Source organism: Salvelinus sp. IW2-2015, linkage group LG5 (assembly GCF_002910315.2).
Source record: "Salvelinus sp. IW2-2015 linkage group LG5, ASM291031v2, whole genome shotgun sequence".
Taxonomy (NCBI): domain Eukaryota; kingdom Metazoa; phylum Chordata; class Actinopteri; order Salmoniformes; family Salmonidae; genus Salvelinus; species Salvelinus sp. IW2-2015.
In genome coordinates, this window is record NC_036844.1 from 17011916 (window position 1) to 17039863 (window position 27948).

General features: G+C 41.8%; 2 protein-coding genes and 1 pseudogene across 2 annotated transcripts in view; 1 reads left to right on the forward strand and 2 right to left on the reverse strand.

Annotated features, from left to right (window-relative positions):
• LOC111963983 (ankyrin-1-like) overlaps positions 1-2795 on the forward strand; it is an 88532-nt gene extending 85737 nt beyond the window's left edge. Inside the window, 1 exon segment of the mRNA XM_070443582.1 lies at positions 335-2795. The gene's annotated coding sequence lies outside the window, so the exon portion shown is untranslated.
• Positions 2796-7035: 4240 nt separating this feature from the next.
• Positions 7036-9134, reverse strand: LOC111964512 (nodal homolog 2-A-like). Its single transcript, XM_023988399.1, has 3 exons — positions 8825-9134; positions 7370-8160; positions 7036-7230 (listed from the first exon to the last, which is right to left on the reverse strand). Exons 1-3 carry the CDS (start codon positions 9132-9134, stop codon positions 7078-7080), a joined length of 1254 nt encoding a protein of 417 aa, XP_023844167.1. The 3' UTR covers positions 7036-7077.
• A 9216-nt stretch (positions 9135-18350) lies between these two features.
• On the reverse strand, positions 18351-27194 carry LOC111964513 (nodal homolog; annotated as a pseudogene).
• Between the last annotated feature and the right edge of the window lie 754 nt (positions 27195-27948).

The following is a 27948-nucleotide window of genomic DNA, read 5'->3' on the forward strand; positions in this document are numbered from 1 at the left end:
GTTAAACTGGCTATTGTAAATGACAAACCCCTGCACACTACTCCCCTTGCAATAATGTTATGAAGTGAAAGATGAAAGAATCTTTGTTTGCCAGCTCTCATCAGAGCATGGATGGCGTACATTACATTTCATCCCTTTTGAATGGGAATACATCTCTGGTTATCTTTAAGTGTTGTTCATTTTTTATTTAATCAACTGGAAAAAAATGGTTTCATATATTGTTTCTTCCTCATCTTGACTGGCTACCTCTGTCCCTTTCTTTTAATGTGATGAGATTGTAATAGTTCAAAATAATTCCCTTTTTCCTAAAATCTATTTTTTCTCTGTACCGTAGAACCGGACATCCACTGCCAAACCATCCTCCACAAACAAAAAGCCAGGTGACAGAGGAAAACAGGGAGAAGATTGAGAGGAGAGGAGACTAGAGAAGACTGAAAGAAGGACTAAGATCAGCAAACAACAAATAAAAAACACAAAATCATCTGCAGAATGACCCTGGATCGCCACAACAAGAGGAAACGAGAAGGAGATCTACTTGTAGTTTTGTAACATAAAAAAAAGATACTTAACTAGAGTAGGGCATGATTTTTTCTATAAAAACTTCATAAAATCCAACCAGAAAAAAAGCAACAAAAAAGTGCTTCCTGTCAACTGTAATTGCATGATTGACTGCTGGTGCATGACCATTGACCTTTGAACTGTCATTATCTACAAACTGAATTGGTACATGTTATGGGGCCGACCCAGGACTGACTGGGTCAGGGACAAGTTTAAGGACCCCCCACCCCCCCAAAAGGATTGGTTGGTGTTAGCAAGTTGAGTCTGGTAACACTACTGCCAAAAAAGCTAATATTTTTTCCGTCTTCAGATTGCTATGATACAGTCAATCCAATGCTGAGCTTACCAATGCTTCATTCACTTGGACCCTATTTCCTTGTTATTCTATGTGATATATGCACTATGCTCTGTGGATGTGTGTCTGTGTGTGTATGTGTGTGTATTTCTACCGCATGTGTTCTCTCGCTTCTGGCTTGGCACTGAGCCGTGTCCTGGTTGGTCAGTGCCCCTGTGATGTCACGGTGTGCTCAATGTGGGAATGAGAAACCCACCGTGCTCCTCTACTCGGGAGCGTCTGTCTGTGTGTGACGTCTTTCCTTTGTGAACGTGCTTCTCGTGTTTCTTTAGCTCTGTTCACCCCAGTTCCACTTTGTCTGGCTTTGATAGGGACTAGCTTTCTCCCCCTGTTTTAGGAGGGTGTGCTTTATTCAGACAATGGGAATGTTTTTCCAGATGGGAACAAAAAAAAGTTTGTCGCTTTGATAGCATTGCGTGGCAGCCAGTGTATTCTAACATTAATGCCCAACACATCCCAGATTTACGGTAGCATGGGGTCCCCTTCCCCTCCTACCCCCCTCCCCTCTGCCATGTTGACACCACACTCCTCTCCATCAACTCCTGTAGCTCCAACTTCAATCTCTACCCAATCAGCTTCATCCACTGCTCTCTCTCTCATTCTCTCGGTTTGCTGTGGCTGTAGCACCTCACGACATCGTCCTTTTGTGGTTCACATTCAATTGTGCTTTTGATTTGAGGGGGTGAAGCAGACAGGGGATTAATGATCAGTGTGGATAGTCATATTTATGGGAAAGAGATGGAGGTAAATGTGAAGGTTTAGATGAGATGCTAGAGACTAGCATAGCTAAGCAAGTAAGGACAGACTGACAGATAGCACTGTGATCGCCCAATTTAACACCCTGTTCTGTGAAGTTATAGACACACACACACACCTCATAAATGCATACACAAACACATACATCATACACACTCGCACATATATTTAATACACACATGCACACGCACATACAGTAATTCATTTATTGTGCTCTAGTTGTTATGAGAAGCCTGGTCGGACTCAGATTATGTACTTTGGTGTCTGCCACAGCAATAATATCAGACAAGGAGGGATATATATGTATATAGAGATATATATATGTGTATGTGTGTGTGTGTGTGTGTGTGTCTGTGTGTACAGTGGGAGGGTGGGTGTTCTGTATCTGCACATTATGGTAGCATTTAAAGCATTTCTCTCTCTGAAATTGGTGCAGACAAATCAGAAGCATGCATGTATACAAAAGGTAGAATCCAAGACGGTATGCAGTTTTCCCCTCACAAATGTGATCCTTTCAATGCATTCACAATTGACATTTCGTAATGGAATCTCCTCTGTTCCTCTGACCTTCATGTTGTTGTATTAGCATGGTGGCACTGCCACCTGGTGTTATAAAGAGGTATCACAGACTAGATAACTGGATCGGAGCAGCAGCTGCTGGGGGGCAATATAGTAAAGGTTTCGGGAAAGGATTTGGTCCAGCACTTAACGTAGCAGATATTACCCAGGATATGCTAACTTCATACATTGAATCTTAGGAATGGATCTCTGATGGTAGCACTTATTTACTATGTATGTATGTACTGTGGTTGGAGTGAATGTGACTATGAATGATTGAGTGAATAGATTAGTAACACATCACAGACACATTACCTGCCAATCAGTGCACATTAAAACCTCATCTGTTATGCCACATTTATCACATATAACTTATCGTTCACTCTTATTCAACTCAGGTTTCAGTTCTAGCAGGATCCAAGTTTTGCCCTGTTTTTGAGTTCAGAGCCCTCTATAGAAAGAGAACCATGGGTGTCAACATGAGTGCTGTGAATCGTTTGGGTTGTCGGGTAGGGGTGTGTGTGTGTGTGTGTGTGTGTGTGTGTTGTGGTGGTTGTGTGTGTGTGTGTGTGTGTGTGTGTTGTGTGTGTGTGTGTGTGTGTGGTGTGTGTGTGTGTGTGTGTGTGTGTGTGTGTGTGTGTGTGGGTGTGTTGTGTTGTGTGTGCTGTGTGTGTCGTGTGCTGTGTGAGTGTGACCGGGCGTCATTGTATCAGGTGAGGTGTAATTATAAAAGGGTAGCCTTTAGTTAGTATGTTGGTGGATTCCCTAGGTGAAAGGTCTGTGGTCTTTAAGCCTCACCTCTCCAGGTCACCTAATTTATCTTTAAACAGCAGTGTAGCTGATTGACTTATGTTGCTGCTTTGGGTCTGAATAGGCTAATGATGAAGAGAAGTGAAACTCTCAATCAGCAATTGATAAGTCAATCAATCTATCAATCAGGTTTTCCACAACAACAAGACACTGATACCTGATATGGATGAGATATAGAGACCATAGTCCTGAAAGGTATTTAAAATGAATGTACAGCATGTTTGATTAATCTCAAATTAAGGGGATCTGTGTATGTGGGTTTAGAGGTTGACAATATCAAACTGAAAATTGAGCCAGTCCACAAGCCTTTGCACTGTGAGAACTGTAGACTCCGCCAGTGTGTGTGTGCGTGTGGTGTTCAGAAGGTTGATGAGGAGAGGGACATGGTTTTAAAACTAGGGACACAACATGAGGACATGGAAATGATCATGTATTTCAAAGAGTATTTTAAAATTACTGTTGCAAAGAATAGAGATCACCTATACTCCTTTAGAATGGAAACGTGACAATATTAACGCAATATGATATTACTCTATACTAAGGAATGCAACTGCACACATGCACAGAACATGTTTTTATGAAAATATATGTATAAATATATGACAAAATATATTTAATTAGAATGCTATGCACCCTTATAGAGTTGTTATGGATGTTCTTTAAGCATATTAACTATAGTATAGGCAAACGGCCACATGGTGGGGAATGTAGAGGCTTTGTAGGTATTTCAAATAGTTTTCTTTTCTTTTTTATTGTCATGGAGAGAGGAAAAACAAACGTGAATATGTATTCAAGCCTTTGTTTCAATCAGATTCATTCTGACATGAAGATATGTATAGATCATCTACTCTGTACACCAGCTCCAACCATTTACAGAAATTAATAAAGAAAGATGTGAACATACCTGATGTGTTCTCTTACACATTTTAATGTGTTTGAGAATCAAATGTAAATTGATGTACGTTTGTAAATGTAAATTGTAAATCTATATGTATGTGTATAAAGGTAAGTACATTGGTGCAAAACAGTTATCGGACAGAGTGGTTCTTATCCTTTGTTTCAAAGTCTTAGGCCTACATATTAATGCTATCCATGTACTCTCACAGGAATATTTAAAACCTTATATATTTTTTAACAATCATAATTCTATCATTCAGTTTACATAAAGTTATTTAGGCTAAAACTACGACTCCCTGTAAACTCTCCCTTATTTGGTTTATGCAGGATGACTTCCAGTTTTTTTCTGACAATCAAAACTGGCGCTACTTTCAACGTTGTTTTGAGGAGCACTTGAGCTAAATTATTTTGTAGTAGTATTGGAGGCACGTGGAGGGCAAGGTGATCCGAAAAGATGGAATGAGGAGAAAAACTGACCTTTAGATGTGAAATTTGCGCTCTGTCTGTCATCTGCTATTGGTTTGGTCTTGTTCGAAGGGCATGGTTTACAGCTGTTTGCTAGTTTGTATTCGTAGTTTAAAGGATGTCTTCGGGGGTACTGGGAGTTAAACGACTAGTCAGGCTATCCCGACCACCCGCCCTGTCATCAACGATGTGGCCCTCATGCCTCAAGATTATTCTACAACACCAGGAGGGACACTCTTCAGTATGACCCCTGGAGGTATGTGAAACTCAATCATAATAATAGCCTTATAGTAAATACAATAATATATTATTTTAATAATAGTCATCATCGTCGTAAACAATGTAGCGAATGGCGGGACAGGGAAGTGAACCCTGACCAATGGCGTGAAAGATAAATACCCTATGCATCGCGTCAATAGGGTTTACTCACTTGTTGGGAATTTTTTTATTCCCAACGTAATTTGTTTGAAATGAAGTGGAAACAATGTTGATTCAACCAGTGTGGCTCATATAATGGAAAGGCATGTCCCATGCTTCGACTATTCAGCGGTCTAATGGCCACACGGCCGCCATCCCACTTCTGACACCAGTGTAGCGAACCCGGGTTGCTGTCGTGAAAGGCAAACACCCTACACATCATGCCAATAATTAACTCACTTGTTGGAAATTGTAACATAGCTCATATAGGGATGATCGCTACAATAATAAAGGCCTAATTTAACATGTTTATTCTTTATCATTATTATTATTAATATCTGGTGCTTATTTGCCTTCATCTACCCTGTTTGTAATCTCTCTTACTGCCAATCGACCTCCACCAAACCCACCCAGGCACCCAAATCATCTACGACAGGAAGTTCCTCCTGGAGTGTCGAGCTTCCCCTCTGGCGCGCACCACTCCCTGTCTCCCTGATATCCTTGGGGTAACCAGCCCCCTCTCAGACAACACAACCACAGCCCACCCTAAACAGACCCCCAACAACCTCATTCCACCAGCAGACAAGAGTGCAGGTAAAGGTCTGGTGTGTGAGTGTGTGCGCATGCACGCACGTGTTATATATTAGTGTCTATAATTTTTATGACTGTTTTCTATTTTACTGCACTGTTTTCATCTTGTTTTTGCAGGGAAAGATGCTCAATTTCAAACGGACATTTAGCCATTTGATGGATCTGCTGGAGTATTGCAGCCTTGAGGATAACAAGGAAAGAATGACTTGTGTTTTACTAGGTTTAAGCTGTCTCCTTTGTTTGATGAACACAGCGTTATAAAATGGATGAAGAGACTGCCTCCTAGTGCTGCATTATTTATCTGCAGTCATAAATCGAATCGCTCAGGAAAAGAAAACACGAACATGCAATATTTCCTCACTCCTTCGTCCATTGATTTGATGTTATTTACTCATTGTCCTGTCTGAAGGATGAAGCCTTTGAATTATGTTTTAGTGTTCTCCAATAGAATTTTGTAAACCCCAATGGCATTCTCAGAATTTGTTGCGGTTAAGTATTGGTGTAGGCCAGGGGTGGTCAAATTGATGGGGGAGGGGGCTACAAAAATTGGGACTCATCATGAGGGGACGCGGTGGCTCACGGGTCTGCATACCCACATCCAAACCCACACATTCAGTTAGAGCCGGCCCTAGCAGAATTTGTTGTCCTCCCCCCCCCCCCCCCCCAAATGTTTTGTTGTTGTTGCAGTTTTAAAGCAAGTTTGCTGCAATTCTTCACATTTTGCCATGGGGCAGAGAGAAAAATGTGCAGTTTTACAGCTAATTTCCTGCAATTGTACACATTTTGCCATAGGGTGGAGACAAACATTTACAGTTTTTAATATGATATCTGATGATCAATGGGGGCCCCCTGGTCGGTAATTCGACCATGATTACTACAAGTTTAGATAGAATGGTAGAATACAGAAGGTCAAAAACTAACTCTCAACAGTAAGTTGAGAACCTAACTTAGTTCCTAAAAATGTATTCGTATGCCTACAAAAGGGCCAGTTGCCCATCCCTGGTGTAGGCTAATGTGTTGATTGAAAAACTAGGGCTGCTTCATATTTTTCCAGAGGAACTGAAGCTGACTAATAAAATAAAAAAATATCTTTGTCATCCATTTATTTACATTTACATTTCATCCTTGTGTGTTCTCTCTACTATTAACTGTTGAGAGAATATACCATAGAAGCAGACTGCAATTAATTGAGGATTTATTAACCAAAATATTCAAGTGATTTTAAACATACTTCGGTCCTTTAAAAAAATACATTTCTCATAGGAAATATTTACATTTGAAAATAATACTGTATCAACACTGGGTCATACAGAGGAATTAAAGCACTTTAGGGGTCTGCATTGTCCTTGTATCGGCGTTTGCCTTAATCATTAGTCATTATAAATTATACATGTATGCGGGTATTATAAGTGATTCTCTTGATCTTTTTCAGTGCTTGTGTTCAGTCTGCTTCAGTGTCCAGTATATCCATAGTGTAGCATGGCTGAAAGCAGCAGCTGCCCTTGTAGAAAAGCCTTGAGCTTTGAGACTACACTCACAGAGTAAGCCCACACCTTTGCACCTCACCTTTCTTCCTGAGGCCTGCACATTGAGAGCAGAAGCTGGGACAGAGTGGTGTTTACCTGGGATGGAAAGTGCCTATGGGGTGTCCATGTTGGCACACAGGCTGATCAATGGCAACCACACTCCTCCACCACCATGCCCTCAAAGTGCCGTGTCTCCACCTCGCTGTTCTCGTAGTACAGCATGGACAGAGGGGCCAGGCGGGTGGGCACACAGAACGGGCATGGGACCCTGTCTGGGTGGTGAAGTTTCAGCAGACTCTGGAGAGAGAAGAGAGAGATGTAATGCAAGTGAAATCATAAACTAAGGGGAAAAGGCAATATTGTAATTTGAAACACATCAAAGGCTCTATTTCAAGCATTATTTTCAGCAGTGATCATGTAATGTTGGCAGTTTTACCTGCATGTAAGCATGGTTGGTGGGGGTGAAGGTCTCGTCTACTGGGGTAGGGCAGCTGCCCTCACAGCGGTAGGCGTTGTAGCGCTTGGGGTAAACAATCCACTCGTTCCAGCCAATCTGGTCAAAGTCCACCCACATGTCCACCTTCCTGCACAACGGGTCCTTCCTCTCCTCCGTGGGGGCCACACCAGGGGCCACCCCAGCCACTCCTGCTCTCTGGTGGTGCCCGTGCCTTTTCCTGCGACCTGTTCCTTTTCCGCCCTCTACCTCTATGCTGACAGGAGGGTTGGCCCCAGCTCTAGCTCGCTCCCAGTCCAGAGTGACGTACTTGGAGTGCTCAGCGGTGTGGATGAGGGTGGGAGCCCGCTTCTCTGCCTGGTGCTTGGAGAAGACCACCACCATGACCCGGTCAGCTGTGGGGTGCAGGACCTTCTCCTGGCCCTCCTCCTCCTCTCTCTCTAATGGCCTGCTCACTTCCTGGCCAGGTGCGGAGCCTCTCTGGTGCAGCCAGTAGTAGTGGAGCAGGGCGGTGATGTTGAACACCCTCCAGTTGGATGTGGAGGTCAGAGAGCTTGGCTCTGCCTTCAGGTGGCCCAGGAAGAGGTCCTCCTTTGGGCATGGCGGGCTGGAGTAGGAGCATGTCTGGGAGTGGTACATGTCCACAGTGACACGCTCAGAGGCAGAGAATGCAGGCAGGCGGATCCGCAGCTCGGAGCGCTGGACCTTGTCACTTGCAGAGATGGAGGACATGTCAAAGGTGACAGACCACCTCCCACCGATCTGGTGACAACCTGGAGAGATAAGAAAATCAGTTAGAAATGCATGATGCAGAGGGCAGACTAGGATTATGAAAGTGTGCAATCATCTCTCTTTCACCTCTGTGACTATCAGACTATGTCCCATTCATTACAATCACAGAGAGTGTCACATGCCTTTTATTGTTGCCCACAGCGAGCAAGTAAAATGCGTGCCACAAGACAGCTTTCACACGTCCTCTTTTGACATGCGATGAGCAGTTGATCAAGTAGAATGTTGTTACTGTCGCACTGTGTATTGCTCCGCGCCTGACACTGTTATAACAGACAGCCTGGGGCTAGTATACACACTTTTAAATAATACCCGCTGAAATTATGCATAGGGAAGGCTCTTCACAATAAACATTGTATAAGGTTTCCAAGTGCTAAAATAATTGAGAAGCGCAAAGTAATCAAAACGCGCACTAGGCATGTAGCCTAAATTAAAATCACTGTTTATTTACTATGTTTACTGAGGGTGAATTTAATTATGCAAACATAATAGTTCAAATATGACTTCACATTGAATTAGTGTGTCCAATTATGTTGCGTAAAAGTGCTTTCAAACATCTCCAAAACATAATATAATTAATTGTAAACAGAAAAAAATCCACGATATAAACTAAGTGAACTAAGTGTTTTGTAAAATAAAAATACTCACTTTTGGCAACCAGACTGAGTACGTAGTCAGAGTCGTGAAGGCGGGGGTTGTCATCGTTGTTGGTCTGGGCGGCGCTAACAGTTGGCATCCTGGCGGTGTCTCCCTCGAGTAGAGTCCGGTAGAGCTGCATCATGTAGAGTGGGAACCTGTTGGAGTGACGAACAGGGTGCCTGTGACCTCCGCTTGGTGGGGGAAACCTACGAATCCCGTGGAAGAAAGCCTCACGGTTCCCTGGGAAATTCTCTGCTCCAACCACACAGATCGAGCCCACCAGAAGCGCCAAAAAGAAAGCCAGAGTGAGTCCTTCCATAATTCCAAGTTATTTGAATGTATTATTTTCCTGTAAAATTCAAGCCAGTGAAGCTCTTGTTGTAAGAGACAGATAGATGGGGTAGAAATCCTTCTCCCAGCTCGTCCCGTTGTGAATACCTCAGGTGAGATGCTGTCTGCTGGAGTGAGAACACTTATAACAACCCTGTGTCTTTCTTGAAGAGTTCTGTCGTGCCTCGGGCTTTTGAAGTGAATGTGTGATCCACGGGAGAACAGAGAGTTCAAAGGCCAAGGTCGTTGTGTAGGCAATCGAAACCAATGGCTCTTTGGAGTGGGCAAGGTGTTAAAACTTGAATACCACTGCATTGAATGTTATGTATCAGAGATCTCTTTGATAAGGAACCACGATAAAATGAGTTAAGCAGATTAGTAGCTGAACATTGCGCTTTGATGAATGGGAATGAGGAATGAACAACACACGAATTAATCACTCCAATGCCCTTTTTATTAGATGGGTCATAAGAAGAGGAAGTCATCTCTTTATCACCTAGGTAAGAAATCTAGAAAGCTGACTCAACTTCTCTTTACGAAAATGAAATGTCAGCGCTCAGATTGTATAGGCCTAAAATATGATCATTATTTATAACCACAGTATTTATAACTTATTTTATCCCATCACGGATAACAAATAATTGTATGAGCCTTCTCGCAAGACAATGAGGCAGTCTTATCAACCTTATAATCACACACATTTATTACAGCTTTCTGTTTGTTCCTTTTACATTGTACATTGCAATGACATGCTAGCGACGAAATGGAATCGGCCTGTTTATTTTTAGAAGGCCTATGCACTCTCGTTGTGTTAAGCATCTCTTGGATATTATCTTTATAGGTTTAGGCTAGAGATGATTTGCTATATGATAGATATTCTCTGAAGAGGGACTAGCTAGGCTACAGTTAAATACATGTTAAATACATTTGTTTTTAAATACAGGGATTCATAGACTACTAACTAGCCTACTTCTTTCTTAGAAGAATCTGAAGAAAGACACAACAAAGTAGGTTTATGGGAACTATTTGATGACAAAAAGGTGAGAAATAAGGCTTTTGATGATGGTGCACGATATTTGGTGGAGCTTGCACTTTTAAATGCTTTGAAGAGTAATCTTCAAAATATATTTTAACTCTACCATAAACAATAAAAAAAGTATTTTATTGGAACGAAAGTAAAGTAATTGCAACAACTCTACATAATATGCTAATTGTGCAGCACTGATTGGGAAAACAGAAGTATGCTTCAATAGGGTTTTTAGCTGCATATTTTATTTGTACCTAGTATATTTGATATTGGCATTTTATGGAAATAAATGTAACCTTTTGAAAATTTTGTTTTTAAAATTAATATCTGGCACATAAACCAGATAAAACATAAATGAACAATGTTTTAGCAATTGTATTCAATAGCTTACAATGTATTAGTACAATGTATTAGCTATTGACAATGTATTAACAATTAATACAATTAACAATGTATTAGCTATTGTATTTAATACAATTAACAATTAATACAATTAAGAATGTATTAGCTATTGCATTCAATACAACTAACAATAAACAACTAATATATTTAACAATGCATTAGCTATTAACATTATATTAGCTATTGTATTCAATAGCTTGTTAGGTTACAGATTTGATTTAATTTTATGGGAATGTTGTTCTTTATTAACATCTGGCATATACACCAGATAAAACATTAATTAAGATTACAAATGTATTTTGTATAGCTTGTCTTGTGTTGGACTATATCAAATCAATTATATTTCTGGAAAAGAACAATCTGCAATAGTTGATATTCTACTACTGTTCAGTGGACATTTCGAATTGAAGTGAAACCAATTATTCAACCACGGTCAATAAAAACAGATTTTAGGCCTAATTGTGATACAGGTATGGACTGAGCCAAGGCTACAATAAAGTGATACAATTAGCTCAATAAATACTGTTTAGGCAGTTTTATGAGATCTACCGTGAGCCTATTGTTTCAATTTAGGCCCACCTCATGCAGACGCCGGCACATGTAGCCAACACCCTAATCTGAACGGGTTTGGCTTTGGATCCATTTATTATCGGATCTGTCCAGCAGGGGGAAATGTGTGGCTAAGAATCAACAATCTAACGAGCAGTCAGTCGCTAAACTGAAATAACTGTTCTGTTCATATTGGAATCTTGATGAATTTTTACTAAGCATTATTAATCCTCTCTGATGACGTGAGTTAATTTATAGAGCGAGAGAAAGAGATCTGTGTGTGTGTTTATTGGAAGTAGTGAGGGGTTCAGGGGGATTAATAAAACTGCTACAGTGCTATAATGTGCGCTGGTGAACTGACCAACACTTATTTAAAATGTGTTAGATTGCCATCAACAGGACCAATTGTGTGCAGCATTAGTACTGTAGTTGGTGAGTGTGTAGCAGTGTATAGGGGCCTCTAGAAGCCCATTACCAGCAGCTCCATGAAGGGCTCATATTGGACATGTAAAGGCAATGTGAGGCAGAGAGGGACACCTCATTCTGTGTCAGTGACTTAAGCTCCAGACTGATTGCCTAATTAATTGGCAGGGATGTTGATCGCTGTGAATTAGTTAGCAAAATAGATGAGCCCCGAGCAACAGCAATGAAACGGGGGTGTGGGAGTGTGGGGGTGTGGGAGTGTGTGTTGGGGGAGGGGGGAACAGGCCCAGACTTTTGTGCTTCTAAGGAGAAAAGAAGCGTGTGTGTCTGTGTTAGAGCCGGCTAGGAAACAAAGAGGCTGTCAAATATTAAAGGGCTTTCCAGTGGCCCCTGCGTCAATAGAATAATGGAGATAATTATCCCCGGTGCGGAGGAGAGCCGCCAATTGAAACAGGGCCCTTTGATAGGAACTTAAATTCAGTTAGGCTGCTATTTGATTAAGATTCAGTTGGAATGGAGCGGTGTGAGTGAGTGAGTGAGTGAGTGAGTGAGTGAGTGAGTGAGTGAGTGAGTGAGTGAGTGAGTGAGTGAGTGAGTGAGTGAGTGAGTGAGTGAGTGAGTGAGTGTGTGCGTGTGTGCGTGCGTGCGTGCGTGTGTGTCAGCCCCAGTCTTTAAGTCCTATTAAAATAATCCCTGCTACGTTACTGTTGCTCACCGTAATGCATTTAATAGACAGAATTATGCATGTTTTAAAATACAGAATGTCTATGATATTTATGGTTCACGTACTCTGGTCAATTGACCAAGGTCAAGGGTCAATGTGTAGGCTAAATGCAAATTGCCCATAGTTCATGTAATAGATTTACGTTGACGCTGACATATAATATTCATTACTATCACTAATGGTTCCTCTAGTTATTAACTGAGCCAATATCACGGTGCCCCATGTCATGACTCTGTAGAAAGCTGAAATTCAAGAGCTGAGACACATTTAACTACATGTCTGTCCTCAACCCCAGAGAACATAGTGTCTTTCTTTGCCTTAGAACAGTTACAAGGCTACAGATTTCTCTATATGTAGTTTGCAAACAGGGTGCTGTAAGCTTGCCCTTTACTTAGTGACTCAGATAGCAACCACTCTCCTCTATGCCCAGTGTGCCCATTCTCAGTCCTAACAGTCCTGCCAATTGCCCTCACTTAATAACTGAACAACCTTTTACGGCATCAGACACAGTCTATAACTCCAGTGTTTAATTGCTAAATCGTAATTATTTCGCCACTATGGCCTATTTATTGCCTTACATCCCTAATCTTACTTCATTTGCACACACTCTATATAGACTTTTTCTATTGTGTTATTGACTGTACGTTTGTTTATTCCATGTGTAACTCTGTGTTGTTGTTTGTGTCGCACTGCTTTGCTTTATCTTGGCCAGGTCACAGTTGTAAATGAGAACTTGAATATAACCCATAATCTATAGCCCCCAGAATGCACAATTGACATGTATAGGACTGGGAGGAATATGATGATTGTAGCAGTAGCACAGCTGATAGTGTCTGCAGTCTGGCCAAAATCTGGTAAGTGGTGTTTAGAGTGTCTAGTGCTTCTTTGAGACACTGGTCGGAATCAAAACGTGTTTCTCTCTACTCTATCTGTTTAGAGGGCTTTTGATGAAAATCTCACGGCGGTTAGAGCAACCACCCTCAGCCGTGTGGTTAGTGTAGCTCTTTCTAGACAGGCTAACAGTGTTCTGAACAAACTAGTCTGACATGAGTCAAGTTATGCCAATCTCATTTACGCTTACTTTAGTCATACCCAGGCCACCAGATGTTAAATGGTATGACATTATGTCTGCATATCTGTGACCTCACAGACTCTTTGACCACAAAACAGAGTTGATGTCAATACAATCTCCAGTCATGAATGACATTTGAATTAATTCTGAAGTGAGTAAGATAAAATAAATGAACCCAACCCTGATTGGTGATAATATACAGTGAGTGTACAAAACATTGACACCTGCTCTTTCCATGACGTAGACTGACCAGGAGAATCCAGGTGAAAGCTACGATCCCTTATTGATGTCACTTGTTGAATCCACTTTAATCATTTTAGTTGAAGGAGAGGGGACAGGTAGAATTATTTTTAAGCCTTGAGACAATTGAGACATGGATTGTGTGTGTGCCATTCAGAGGGTGAATGGACAAGACATAATATTTAAGTGCTTTTGAACAGGGTATGGTAGTAGGTGTCAGGCCCAACGGTTTGTGTCAAGAACTGCAACACTGCTGGGTTTTTCATGCTCAACAGTTTCCCGTGTTTATCAAGAATGGTCCACCACCCAAAGGACAAGGAGCCAACTTGACACAACTGTGGGAAGCATTGGAGTTAACATGTGCCAGCATCCCTGTGGAACACTTTCGTCACTTTGTAGAGTACTTGCCCGACGAATTGAGGCTGTTCTGAGGGCAAAGTCACACATTTGATGACTTGAAACTCGACATGATAGAAAATAAAATAACTTGAGACTTGACTTGAACTTAGAGCCTCAAAACTCGGGACTCGACTTAGACTTGAGACTGATGACTTTAAATTATATGGCCATGTTTTGTAACGTTATGTCACTTATTTTGATTAATCTATCCCCATTGAGACCGTGTCTGTGCCTCGACCTAGGTTGGGCAAAACTAAACATGGCGGTGTTCGCCTTAGCAATCTCACTAGGATAAAGACCTCCTCCATTCCTGCCATTATTGAAAGAGATCGTGATACCTCACATCTCAAAATAGGGCTACTTAATGTTAGATCCCTCACTTCAAAGGCAGTTATAGTCAATGAACTAATCACTGATCATAATCTTGATGTGATTGGCCTGACTGAAACTTGGCTTAAGCCTGATGAATTTACTGTGTTAAATGAGGCCTCACCTCCTGGTTACACTAGTGACCATATCCCCCATGTATCCCTCAAAGGCAGAGGTTAGCATGGTGGCACTGCACCTGGTGTTATAAAGAGGTGATCACAGACAGATAACTGGATCGGAGCAGCAGCTGCTGGGGGGCAAGTTAGTAAAGGTTCCGGGAAAGGATTTGGTCCAGCACTTAACTAGCAGATTATTACCAGGATATGCTAAACTTCATACATTGAAATCTGTAGAATGGATCTCTGGATGGTAGCACTTATTTACTATGTAGGTAGTACTGTGGTGGAGTGAATGTGACTATGAATGATCTTGAGCTGAATAGATTGTAACACATCACGACACGTATTCCCTGCCAATCAGTGCACATTTAAAACCTCATTCTGTTATGCCACATATATCACATATCACTTATCGTTCACTCTTTATTCCACTCAGGGTTCAGTTCTACAGATCCAAGTGTTGCCTGTTTTTGAGTTCAGAGCCCTCTATAGAAGAGAACCATGGGTGTCAACATGAGTGCTGTGGATCAGTTTTTGGGTTGTCGGGTAGGGGTGTGTGTGTGTGTGTGTGTGTGTGTGTGTGTGTGTTGTGTGTGTGTGTGTGTGGGTGTGTGTGTGTGTGTGTGTGTGTGTGTGTGTGTGTGTGTTGTGTGTGTGTGTAGTTGTGTGTGTGTGTGTGGGTGTGTGTGTGTGTGTGTTGTGTGTGTGTGCTGTGTGTGATGGTGGAGGGGTCATTTGGTAATAGGTGAGGTGTTAATTTATAAAAGGGTAGCCTTTAGTTAGTAATGTTGGGGATTCCCCTAGGTGAAAGGTCTGTGGTCTTTAAGCCTCACCGGGCTCCAGGTCACCTAATTTATCTTTAAACAGCAGTGTAGCTGATTGACTTATGTTGCTGCTGGGTCTGAATAGGCTAATGATGAAGAGAAGTGAAACTCTCAATCAAGCAATTGATAAGTCCAATCAATCTATTCAATCAGGTTTTTCCACAACACCAAGACACTATACCTGATATGGATGAGATTAATAGAGACCATTAGTCCTGAAAGGTATTTAAAATGAATGTACAGCATGGTTTGATTAATCTCAAATTAAGGGATCTGTGGTATGTGGGTTTAGAGGTGACCAATAATCAAACTGAAAATTGAGCCAGTCCACAAGGCCTTTGCACTGGTGAGAACTGTAGACTCCGCCAGGTGGTGTGTGCGTTTGGTGTTCAGAAGGTTGATGAGAGAGGGACATGGTTGTAAACTAGGGACAACAACATGAGGACATTGGAAATGATCATGTATTCAAAGAGTATTTTTTTAAAATTTTACTGTTGCAAGAAGAATAGGAGACACCTATACTCCTTTAGAATGGAAACGTGACAGATATGTAACGCAATATGATATTTACTCTATACTTAAGGAATTGCAACTGCACACATGCAACAGAACATGTTTTTATGAAAAATATATGTATAATATATATGACAAAAATATATTTAATTAGAAATGCTATGCACCCTTATAGAGTTGTTATGGAGTGTTTCTTTAAGCATTTATTAACTATAGTATAGGCAACGGCCACATGGTGGGAATTGTAGAGGCTATTGTAGGTATTTCAAATAGTTGTTCTTTTCTTTTTTTATTGTGCATGGAGAAGAGGGAAAACAAACGTGAATATGATTCAAGCCTTTGTTTCAATCAGATTCATTCTGACTGAAGATAATATAGATTCAATCTTACTCTGGTACACCAGCCTCCAACCATTTACAGAAATAATAAAGAAAGATGTGAACATACCTGATTGTTCTCTTACCACATTTTAATGTGTTTTGAGAATCAAATGTAAATTCGATGTTACGTTTGTAAATGTAAATTGTAAATCTATATGTATGTGTTATAAAGGTTAAGTACATTGGTGCAAAACAGTTATCGGACAGGAGTGGTTCTTATCCTTTGGTTCAAAGTCTTAGGCTCTAATATTCAATGGCTGATCCATGTACTCTCACAGGAATAGTAAACCTTATATTATTTTAACAATCATAATTCTATTCCATTCAGTTTACAGAAAGTGATTTAGCTAAAACAGGACTCCCTGTAAACTCTCCCTTATTTGGGTTTATGCAGGATGACTTCCAGTTTTTTTTCTGACAATCCAAAAACTTGGCGCTACTTTCACGTTGTTTCTTGAGGAGCACTTGAGCTTAAATTTATTTTCTGATAGTATTGGAGCACGTGGAGGGCAAGGTGATACGAAAAAGATGGAATGAGGCAGAAAAACAAAAAAACATGACCGGTTTTAGATGGGGAAATTTGCGCTCTGTCTGTCATCTGCTATTGGTTGGTCTTGTTCGAAAGGGCATGGTTTACAGCTGTTTGCTAGTTTAGTATTACGTTAGTTTAAAGGAATAGTCTTCGGGGGTACTGGGAGTTAAAACGACTGTCAGGCTATCCCGTACCAACCCGGCCCTGTCATCAACTGAAATGTGCCCTCATGCCTCCAAGATTATTCTACAACACCAGGAGGGACACTCTTCAGTATGACCCCTGGAGGTATTGTTGAAAACTCAATCATAATAATAGCCTTATAGGTAAATACCAATAATATATTATTTTAATAATAGTCATCATCTTCGTAAACTAATTGTAGCGAATGGCGGACACGGGAAGTGAACCCTGACCCAATTGGCGTGAAAATTAATACCCTATGTCACGCGTCAATAGGGTTTACTCACTGTTGGGAATTTTTTTATGCCCAACGTAATTTGTTTTGAAATGAAGTGGAAACAATGTTGATTCAACCAGTGTGGCTCATAATAAGGAAAGGCTGTCCCATGCTTCGACTATTCGCGGGTCTAATGGGCCACAACGGCCGCCATCCCACTTCTGACACCAGTGTAGCGACCCGGGTTCTGTCGTGAAAAGGCAAACACCTACACTCATGCAATAATGTAACTTCACTTGTGGAAATTGTACATAGCTCATATAGGGATGATCGCTACAATAATACAAGGGCCTTAATGTTACATGTTTATTCTTTACATTATTATTATTAATATGCTGGTGCTTATTTGCCTTTTCATCTACCTGTTTGTATCTCTCTTACTGCAATCGACCTCCACCAAACCCACCCAGGCCACCCAAATCATCTACGACAGAAGTTCCTCCTGGAGTGGTCGAGCTTCCCCTCTGGCGCGCCACACCTTCCCTGTCTCCTGAAGCCTTGGCTTAAGGTGTAACCCAGCCCCTCTTCAGACAACACAACCACAGCCCACCTAAACAGACCCCAACAACCTCATTCCACCAGCAGACAATGAGTGCAGGTAAAGGTCTGGTGTTGTGAGTTGTGCGCATGCTACGCACGTGTTATATATTAGTGTCTATAATTTTTATGACTGTTTTTTATTTTACTGCACTGTTTTTCATCTTGTTTTTTGCAGGGAAAGAATGCTCAATTTCAAACGGACCATACTTTAGCCATTTGAGTGGGATCTGCTGGAGTATTGCAGCTCTTTGAGGATAAACAAGGAAAACAGAATGACTTGTGGTTTATTAGGTTAAGCTGTCTCCTTGTTGGATGAACCACAGCGTTATAAAATGGATGAAGAGACTGCCTCCTAGTGCTGCATGATATTTGATCTGCAGTATCATACAACTCGAATCGCTCAGGAAAAAGAAACACGAACATGCATATTCCTCACTTCTTTTCGTCCATTGATTGATGTTATTTACGCATTGTTCCTGTCTGAGGATGAACCTTTGAATTATGTTTTAGTGTTCTCGCAATAAATTTTGTAAACCCAATGGCATTCTTCTAAATTGTGTTTGCGTTATAGGTGAATTGGTGAGGCCAGGGGTGGTAAATATGAATGGGGGACGGGGGTACAAATGGACCTCTCATGAGGGGACGCGGTGGCTCACGCGGTCTCTGCATACCCACATCCAACACATAACATTCAGTTAGAGCCGCCCTAGCGAATTTGTTGCTCCCCCCCCCCCCCCCTCAAATGTTTTTTCTGTTGTGCCAGTTTTAAAGCAAGGTTGTGCCCAATTCTTCCATTTGCCATGGGGCAGAGAGAAAAAATGTGCAGTTTTACATGCTAATCTTCCTGCAACTTGTACCACATTTTGCCATAGGGGACAGAACATGTGACGAGTTGTTTTAATATGTGATACTCTGATGATCCAATGGGGCCCCTGGGTCGGGTAATTCGACCATTAGATTACTACAAGTTTAGATAGATGTAGAATACAGAAGGTCAAAAACTAACTCTCACAGTAAGGTTTGAGAACGCATACTTGTTCCTAAAAGTATCGTATGGCCAACAAAAGGGCAGTTGCCCATGCACCTGGGTGTAGCTAATGTGTTGATTGAGAAAACTAGGTGCCTTTGTACTGTTTTATTTTTTCCAGGAGGAACTGAAGCTGACTAACAAATAAAAAAATATCTTTGTCATATCCATTTATGTTACATGTAAATTTCATCCTTGTGTGTTCTTCTGTTACCTATAACTGTGAAGAGACAGTACATAGAAGCAGACTGCAATTAATTGAGGATTTATAACCAAACATATTGCAAGTGAATTCTGTAAACATACTTCGTCTTTAAAAAAATACATTTCTCATTAGGAAATATTTACATTTGAAATAATACTGTTATCAACACTCGGGTCATACAAGAAGGTATTGAAAGCACTTAGGGGTCCTGCAATTGTCCCTTGTATCGGCGTTTGCCTTAATCGATTAGTCATTATAAATGTAACATGATGCGGTGATATAAGTGATTCTCTTGAGTCTTATTTTCAGTGCTTGTGTTCAGTCTGCTTCAGTGTGCAGTATATCCATAGTGTAGCATGGCTGAAAGCAGCAGCTGCCCTTGTAGAAAAGCCTTGAGCTTTGAGACTACACTCACAGAGTAAGCCCACACCTTTGCACTCACCTTTCTTCTGAGGCCTGCACATTGAGAGCAGAAGCTGGGACAGAGTGGTGTTTACCTGGGATGGAAAGTGCCTATGGGGTCCATGTTGGCACACAGGCTGATCAATGGCAACCCACTCCTCCACCACCATGCCCTCAAAGTGCCGTGTCTCCACCTCGCTGTTCTCGTAGTACAGCATGGACAGAGGGCCAGGCGGGTGGGCACACAGAACGGGCATGGGACCCTGTCTGGGTGGTGAAGTTTCAGCAGACTCTGGAGAGAGAAGAGAGAGATGTTAATGCAAGTGAAATCATAAACTAAGGAAAAGGCAATATTGTAATTTGAAACACATCAAAGGCTCTATTTCAAGCATTATTTTCAGCAAGTGATCATGTAATGTTGGCAGTTTACCTGCCATGTAAGCATGGTTGTGTGGGGTGAAGGGTCTCGTCTACTGGGGTAGGCAGCTGCCCTCACAGCGGTTAGGCGTTGTAGCGCTTGGGGTAAACAATCACTCGTTTCCAGCCAATCTGGTCAAGTCCACCCACATGTCCACCTTCCTGCACAACGGGTCCTTCCTCTCCTCCGTGGGGGCACACCAGGGGCCACCCCAGCCACTCCTGCTCTCTGGTGGTGCCCGTGCCTTTCCTGCGACCTGTTCTTTTCCGCCCTCTACCCTCTATGCTGACAGGAGGGTTGCCCCAGCTCTAGCTCGCTCCCAGTCCAGAGTGACGTACTTGGAGTGCTCAGCGGTGTGGATGAGGGTGGGAGCCCGCCTTCTCTGCCTGGTGCTTGGAGAAGACCACCACCATGACCCGGTCAGCTGTGGGGTGCAGGACCTTCTCCTGGCCCTCCTCCTCCTCTCTCTCTAATGGCCTGCTCACTCCTGGCCAGGTGCGGAGCCTCTCTGGTGCAGCCAGTAGTATAGGGAGCAGGGCGGTGATGTTGAACACCCTCCAGTTGGATGTGGAGGTCAGAGAGCTTGCTCTGCCTTCAGGTGCCCAGGAAGAGGTCCTCCTTTGGGCATGGCGGGCTGGAGTGGAGCATGTCTGGGAGTGGTACATGTCCACAGTGACACGCTCAGAGGCAGAGAATGCAGGCAGGGCGGATCCGCAGCTCGGAGCGCTGGACCTTGTCACTTGCAGAGAGATGGAGGACATGTCAAAGGTGACAGACCACCTCCCACCGATCTGGTGACAACCTGGAGAGATAAGAAAAATCAGTTTAGAAATGCATGATGCAGAGGGCAGACTAGGATTATGAAAAGTGTGCAATCATCTCTCTTTCACCTCTGTGATATCAGACTATTGTCCCATCATTACAATCACAGAGAGTGTCACATGCCTTTTATTGTGCCCACAGCGAGCAAGTAAAATGCGTGCCACAAGACAGCTTTCACACGTCCCTTTTGACATGCGATGAGCAGTTGATCAAGTAGAATGTTGTTACTGTCGCACTGTGTATTGCTCCGCGCCTGACACTTTATAACAGACAGCCTGGGGCTAGTATACACACTTTTAAATAATACCCGCTGAAATTATGCATAGGGAAGGCTCTTCACAATAAACATTGTATAAGGTTTCAAGTGCCTAAAATAATTGAGAAGCCGCAAAGTAATCAAAACGCGCACTAGGCATGTAGCCTAAATTAAAATCACTGTTTATTTACTATGTTTACTGAGGGTGAATTTAATTATGCAAACATAATAGTTTCAAATATGACTTCACATTGAATTAGTGTGTCCAATTATGTTGCGTAAAAGTGCTTTCAAACATCTCCAAAACATAATATAATAATTGTAAACAGAAAAAAATCCACGATAAAACTAAGTGAACTAAGTGTTTTGTAAAATAAAAATACTCACTTTGGCAACCAGACGAGTACGTAGTCAGAGTCGTGAGGCGGGGGTTGTCATCGTTGTGGTCTGGGCGGCGCTAACAGTTGGCATCCTGGCGGTGTCTCCTCGAGTAGAGTCCGGTAGAGCTGCATCATGTAGAGTGGGAACCTGTTGGAGTGACGAACAGGGTGCCTGGTGACCTCCGCTTGGTGGGGGAAACCTACGAATCCGTGAAGAAAGCCTCACGGTTCCCTGGGAAATTCTCTGCTCCAACCACACAGATCGAGCCCACCAGAAGCGCCAAAAAGGAAAGCCAGAGTGAGTCCTTCCATAATTCCAAGTTATTTGAATGTATTATTTTCCTGTAAAATTCAAGCCAGTGAAGCTCTTGTTGTAAGAGACAGATAGATGGGGTAGAAATCCTTCTCCCAGCTCGTCCCGTTGGGAATACCTCAGGTGAGATGTGTCTTGCTGGAGTGAGAACACTTATAACAACCCTGTGTCTTTCTTGAAGAGTTCTGTCGTGCCTCGGGCTTTTGAAGTGAATGTGTGATCCACGGGAGAACAGAGAGTTCAAAAGGCCAAGGTCGTTGTGTAGGCAATCGAAACCAATGGCTCTTTGGAGTGGGCAAGGTGTTAAAACTTGAATACCACTGCATTGGATTTATGTATCAGAGATCTCTTTGATAAGGAACCACGATAAAATGAGTTAAGCAGATTAGTAGCTGAACATTGCGCTTTGATGAATGGGAATGAGGAATGAACAACACACGAATTAATCACTCCAATGCCCTTTTTATTAGATGGGTCATAAGAAGAGGAAGTCATCTCTTTATCACCTAGGTAAGAAATCTAGAAAGCTGACTCAACTTCTCTTTACGAAAATGAAATGTCAGCGCTCAGATTGTATAGGCCTAAAATATGATCATTATTTATAACCACAAGTATTTAAACTTATTTTATCCCATCACGGATAACAAATATTGTATGGAGCCTTCTCGCAAGACAATGAGGCAGTCTTATCAACCTTATAATCACACACATTTATTACAGCTTCTGTTTGTTCCTTTTACATTGTACATTGCAATGACATGCTAGCGACGAAATGGAATCGGCCTGTTATTTTTAGAAGGCCTATGCACTCTCGTTGTGTTAAGCATCTCTTGGATATTATCTTTATAGGTTTAGGCTAGAGATGATTTGCTATATGATAGATATTCTCTGAAGAGGGACTAGCTAGGCTACAGTTAAATACATGTTAATACATTTGTTTTTAAAATACAGGGATTCTAGACTACTAACTAGCCTACTTTCTTTTAGAAGAATCTGAAGAAAGACACAACAAAGTAGTTTATGGGAACTATTTGATGACAAAAAGGTGAGAAATAAGGCTTTTGATGATGGTGCACGATATTTGGTGAGCTTGCACTTTTAAATGCTTTGAAGAGTAATCTTCAAAATATATTTTAACTCTACCATAAACAATAAAAAAAGTATTTATTGGAACGAAGTAAAGTAATTGCAACAACTCTACATAATATGCTAATTGTGCAGCACTGATTGGGAAAACAGAAGTATGCTTCAATAGGGTTTTTAGCTCGCATATTTTATTTGTACCTAGTAATATTTGATATTGGCATTTTATGGAAATAAATGTAACCTTTTGAAAATTTTGTTTTTAAAATTAATATCTGGCACATAAACCAGATAAAACATAAAATGAACATGTTTTAGCAATTGTATTCAATAGCTTACAATGTATTAGTACAATGTATTAGCTATTGAACAATGTATTAACAATTAATACAATTAACAATGTATTAGCTATTGTATTTATACAATTAACAATTAATACAATTAAGAATGTATTAGCTATTGCATTCAATCACAACTAACAATAAACAACTAATATATTTAACAATGCATTAGCTATTAACATTATATTAGCTATTGTATTCAATAGCTTGTTAGGTTACAGATTTGATTTAATTTTATGGGAATGTTGTTCTTTATTAACATCTGGCATATACACCAGATAAAACATTAATTAAGATTACAAATGTATTTTGTATAGCTTGTCTTGTGTTGGACTATATCAAATCAATTATATTTCTGGAAAAGAACAATCTGCAATAGTTGATATTCTACTACTGTTCAGTGGACATTTCGAAATTGAAGTGAAACCCAATTATTCAACCACGGTCAATAAAAACAGATTTTAGGCCTAATTGTGATACAGGTATGGACTGAGCCAAGGCTACAATAAAGTGATACAATTAGCTCAATAAATACTGTTTAGGCAGTTTTATGAGATCTACCGTGAGCCTATTGTTTCAATTTAGGCCCACCTCATGCAGACGCCGGCACATGTAGCCAACACCCTAATCTGAACGGGTTTGGCTTTGGATCATTTATTATCGGATCTGTCCAGCAGGGGAAATGTGTGGCTAAGAATCAACAATCTAACGAGCAGTCAGTCGCTAAACTGAAATAACTGTTCTGGTCATATTGGAATCTTGATGAATTTTACTAAGCATTATTAATCCTCTCTGATGACGTGAGTTAATTTATAGAGCGAGAGAAACGAGATCTGTGTGTGTGTTTAATGAAAGTGAGTGAGTTTCAGGGGATTACATAAACTGCTACAGTGCTATAATGTGCAGCTGGTGAACTGACGCAACACTTATTTAAAATGTGTTAGATATAGCCATCATACAGGTACCACCTAATGTGGCGAGGATAGGTACCTGGGCTAGTTCGTTGTGTGTAAGGTTGTTGGTCGCACGCTGACCCGCGGGTCCATATCCTAAGAAAAGAGCGCCATCTCCACGTAGGCTAGCTGGCCATTTCATGGCTGCATAATGTCTGAAATCTAAGAATGAGAAGAGCAATGTGAGAGTCAAGAAGGAGGGATACACTCCTCAGCGATTCACTTGTGTCGAGTGGACCTTATCCCTTCTCCATGACTTGCATCATTGTCCTTAACTGTATACTCTGCTCAGAGGTAGGACGTGGTGAAAGTACTGCTGCTGACAGTGGATGGTAGCAAAATAGTATGACTCCGCCGCGCAAGCGTTCTCACCATGATACGTGGCGCGCTCGTATTGTCATTGGAAGTCGTTTGGGGCGTTGTGCAGATGGAGTGCTGTTTGCGGGTGTTTGTGTAGGTATAGGGACCAGGGAGCTCAGTTTGCTCCAGATTTTATGTGTCTCTACAAGCGGAGTAGTTAGAAGCGTTTGATGGTGTTTTTAGGGGGTGGTCCTGTTACTGCAGTTTGCCGTGCTAGGAAACGAAAGAGTGGATCTTGCGGCCCCAAGGGATTTAATATTGAGTTCCTGTCTAAGTTATAAGGGTTTCAGGTGGGCGCCCTGCTTAAGTCCTTCTTTTTTGTCCTCTTGACATTCAGACTTTGAATGGGTGAGGATCAAATTGATGCCCCGGAGTTCTGGGCCGAAAGGAGGCGAGTCAAGGAATTTTTTAGGCCTGTTCTTCCTAAGGTTGAAATACTAAGTGGACGCCTACTTAGATAGCGCATTTATTCTAAATTGGCAGCTCTCGCGTCTATGGTTTGGATTAAGATTCAGTTGGATGGAAGCGGTGTGAGTGACGTGAAGTGAGTGAGTGAGTGAGTGAGTAGTGAGTGAGTGAGTGAGTGAGTGAGGTGAGTGAGTGAGTTGAGGAGTGAGTGGAGTGAGTGAGTGTGTGCGGTGGTGTGCGTCGTGCGCGTGTGTGTCAGCCCCAGTCTTTAAAATGTCCTATTAAATAATCCCTGCGTGTCTAGCGCGGTTTACTTGTTGTACATCTTGTATCGCCGAATCGCTCTTAGAATTAGATACAGAATTGAGCATCGCAATGTATCTTAAGGAAATTAAAACAGATGGTGTGCTGATACTGATAGAGTTCCCTTTGGATATGTGTTCGAGCAGTGCATACATACGTACTCTCAAGCATTGACTCCCTCAACATCAACAGATGTGTGTTATCAATTGGTGGGATCAGACTTAAATGCAAGATTTGCAGCGTTAAGTGGTATCTCTGTGAAATACATTGTGACGTGGTCCAGAGACATGTGGTTGAGCGCATACAATCATATCACACATGAGGTGTACGGTCTTGACTATGCACTATGTGGATCCCGTCCCGTAGATTAAGCCCTTAACTGAGCCATATAGGTATCATGCGGGTGTCTGCTCGATTGATCCATGATCTCTGCTCAGAAAAGCTTTGAATAAATTTTACAAAGAAAGCTGAACAATCATTCTCAAACGACAATAGTCTGTCCTCATTACACCGAGATATTATCTGGCACATTGAGACGTGTTTTTACTACATTTGCGCTTCCGATAGGTAGAAATCTATGTTACGAAGGCTACAGATCTCTCAGTGATGAGACGCATGTGAGTTGCAAATCTAGGCCCAGGAGGCCGTGTGTGTCTGATAAGACTTGCCCAGTAGCCATAATAATTGTATAGTGACTCAGATGCATGAAGCCTACTACGCTCCGTCTTCCTCTCTCAAGTTGGTACGTCACAATACGTCTCGCTACCATAACAGAGGTCACTCGCGGCAAAATTTCGTCGACAGCCCCTATTCAATGTTAATAAATCGATAGTATGGCACATATCCGTAATATTTTACGTAGGCAAGCATCACGTTCCTCTCGCCTCTTTGAGGGATTCTATATGAGAGGCGGATACTCAGGGTCCACGTAGTGTAGTAACTCATAGGAGGTGCATAAAATCGTATTATTTGCGGCCCTTCTTCAATGGCCTATTTATACACTAGTGTGCACTTAACAATTCTATCCAGGCGAAGCTCAAATTCTTACTTCAAATTGTGCTACTACACTTCCATAGACTCTAGATCATTCTCTTATTGTGTCTATAATTGACGAGTATACGGTATTTGTATTCCTCATTCGCTCGCGATTGCTGAGATATTCCCTCGTGTTATGTTGTGATTCTGTATGTCGACACTAGCCTTTCCTGCTTTTGCATTGCTCAAGGTCACAGGTGATTCTGTGTAAAACATGTGAGAACTTGAATAATAACCCATAATCTATTAGTCCCCGAGAATGCACCACATATTGATTCGAGGATGTTATAGGACTGGGGATGAGGATAGTATGATGAATTGTAGCAGTAGCAAGCGATGACTCGAACTCCGTGGTATCCTCTTTGCTCATAAGGCAGGTCAGTTGTGGAGGGACCGATTACTTTATCATAATCGTGAGATGCTTAGAGTGCGGAGAAGGAGCACCGGCCATTGTGTTGTGTATGTTGTCCCTCCGATCGCCTATACGGTTCTGTGAAGAGCCCAACTCGGATCTGGAATCGTACATCAATAGCGTGTTTGATTTCTGATTAATCAAAACTATACTCATAGTTTACTGCATATTACGTTATAAAGAAGGACTATCATTTGGAGGTGCAAATAAAATCTTACATACTCTGGTAGAAGTCATAGTCTCGCGTATAAGTCTAGACGAACCACCCCTCGTCGCCGACGTTTTGTTTGGTTGAGTCGTTAGACTGCTTTCTAGGACAAGGGGTCTAAACGAGTGTTCTGAACAAAACTGAGTCTTGCCCTGAAGTAGCATATTTATTTACCAATCTCATTTTACGCCTTACTTAGTTCACTAGGTTCCGAGCGAACCGAGTAGTTGCTAGTACAATATCGGAATAGTGCTAGTATGTCTGTGTGACAATCATTTCCCTCTCGTGAACACATCCGCCGAGCTCATACTATCTTGATCCCAGCCAAAAAGTACCAGTTGTTGATAGCTCAAATACGAGTGCTTTTGCACGAGTACGGAGTGATATGGACAATTTGTGAACTAGGTAAGTTTTCTGTAGTGGGCACATGTTTACAGTATCACTAAAATGCATTGCACACCCCAACCCCGGTATTGTTTCAGAAGGATTTGGCTTCCTACTAGGGCAGGGGAGTGTCAAACAGCATGAACACCCTCGCTACTTTTTCCATGACGTCTTTAGGACTTGATCCAGTGAGAATCACAGCAGCTGAAGCGTGTGGAACGAAACTCTGCCCTTAGTGAAGTCCACTTGATTGAATACACAAATATTACCCTACAGCTCTCTCATAGGTTTGGTTTTGTCTGAAAGGGTGTGACGATTGGGGGAGACACAGGCATGAGAACATCTATGTTTTGTAAGCCTGTGGCCATGCAAATTGAGACACTCGAGCACTTACTGTGTTGTCATTACCGCCTGAGTCACGCAAGAAGAAGTGTGACTTTATGGAACAAAGACCATACATAATAATGTTTTAACTTGCTGCCATGCTTTTCACCCTTGAACTGGGTTCTGTATAATGGCACACCACCACAATGCCATGTCTCAATTTCTCAGGTAAGGTACGGTTCCATTATAGAAAATTCAACCTCCTAGGGCCTTGTCCGATTCCGGCCAAACCAAAGAGAAAGGTGGCCATGTGTCTAACAGGAAACATGCGAACACTAGGCTGGTTTCAATTGACCTCAACAGTTTCCCGTGCTTATCAAGATGGTCCACCACATCCAAAAGGACGGGCCAACTGACACAACTGTGGGAGCATGGAGGTTAACAGCGCAGCATCCCTGGTGGAACACTTTCGTCACTATGTAGAGTACTGGCCGACGAATTGAGGGCTGTTCTGAGGGCCAAAGTCACCACATTTGATGACTTGTTGAAACTCACATTGAATAGAAAATAAAAACGTGAGACTTGACTTGAACTTG

Bases quoted from the DNA above. Each gene is read 5' to 3' on its own strand.
- LOC111964512 (XM_023988399.1), bottom strand. From the start codon at position 9,134: ATGGAAGGACTCACTCTGGCTTTCTTTTTGGCGCTTCTGGTGGGCTCG. The intron at 8,161-8,824 runs GTGAGTATTTTT...TTATCTCTCCAG, and splicing joins ACTCAGTCTGGTTGCCAAAA to GTTGTCACCAGATCGGTGGG. The intron at 7,231-7,369 runs GTAAAACTGCCA...TTCTCTCTCCAG, and splicing joins CCAACCATGCTTACATGCAG to AGTCTGCTGAAACTTCACCA.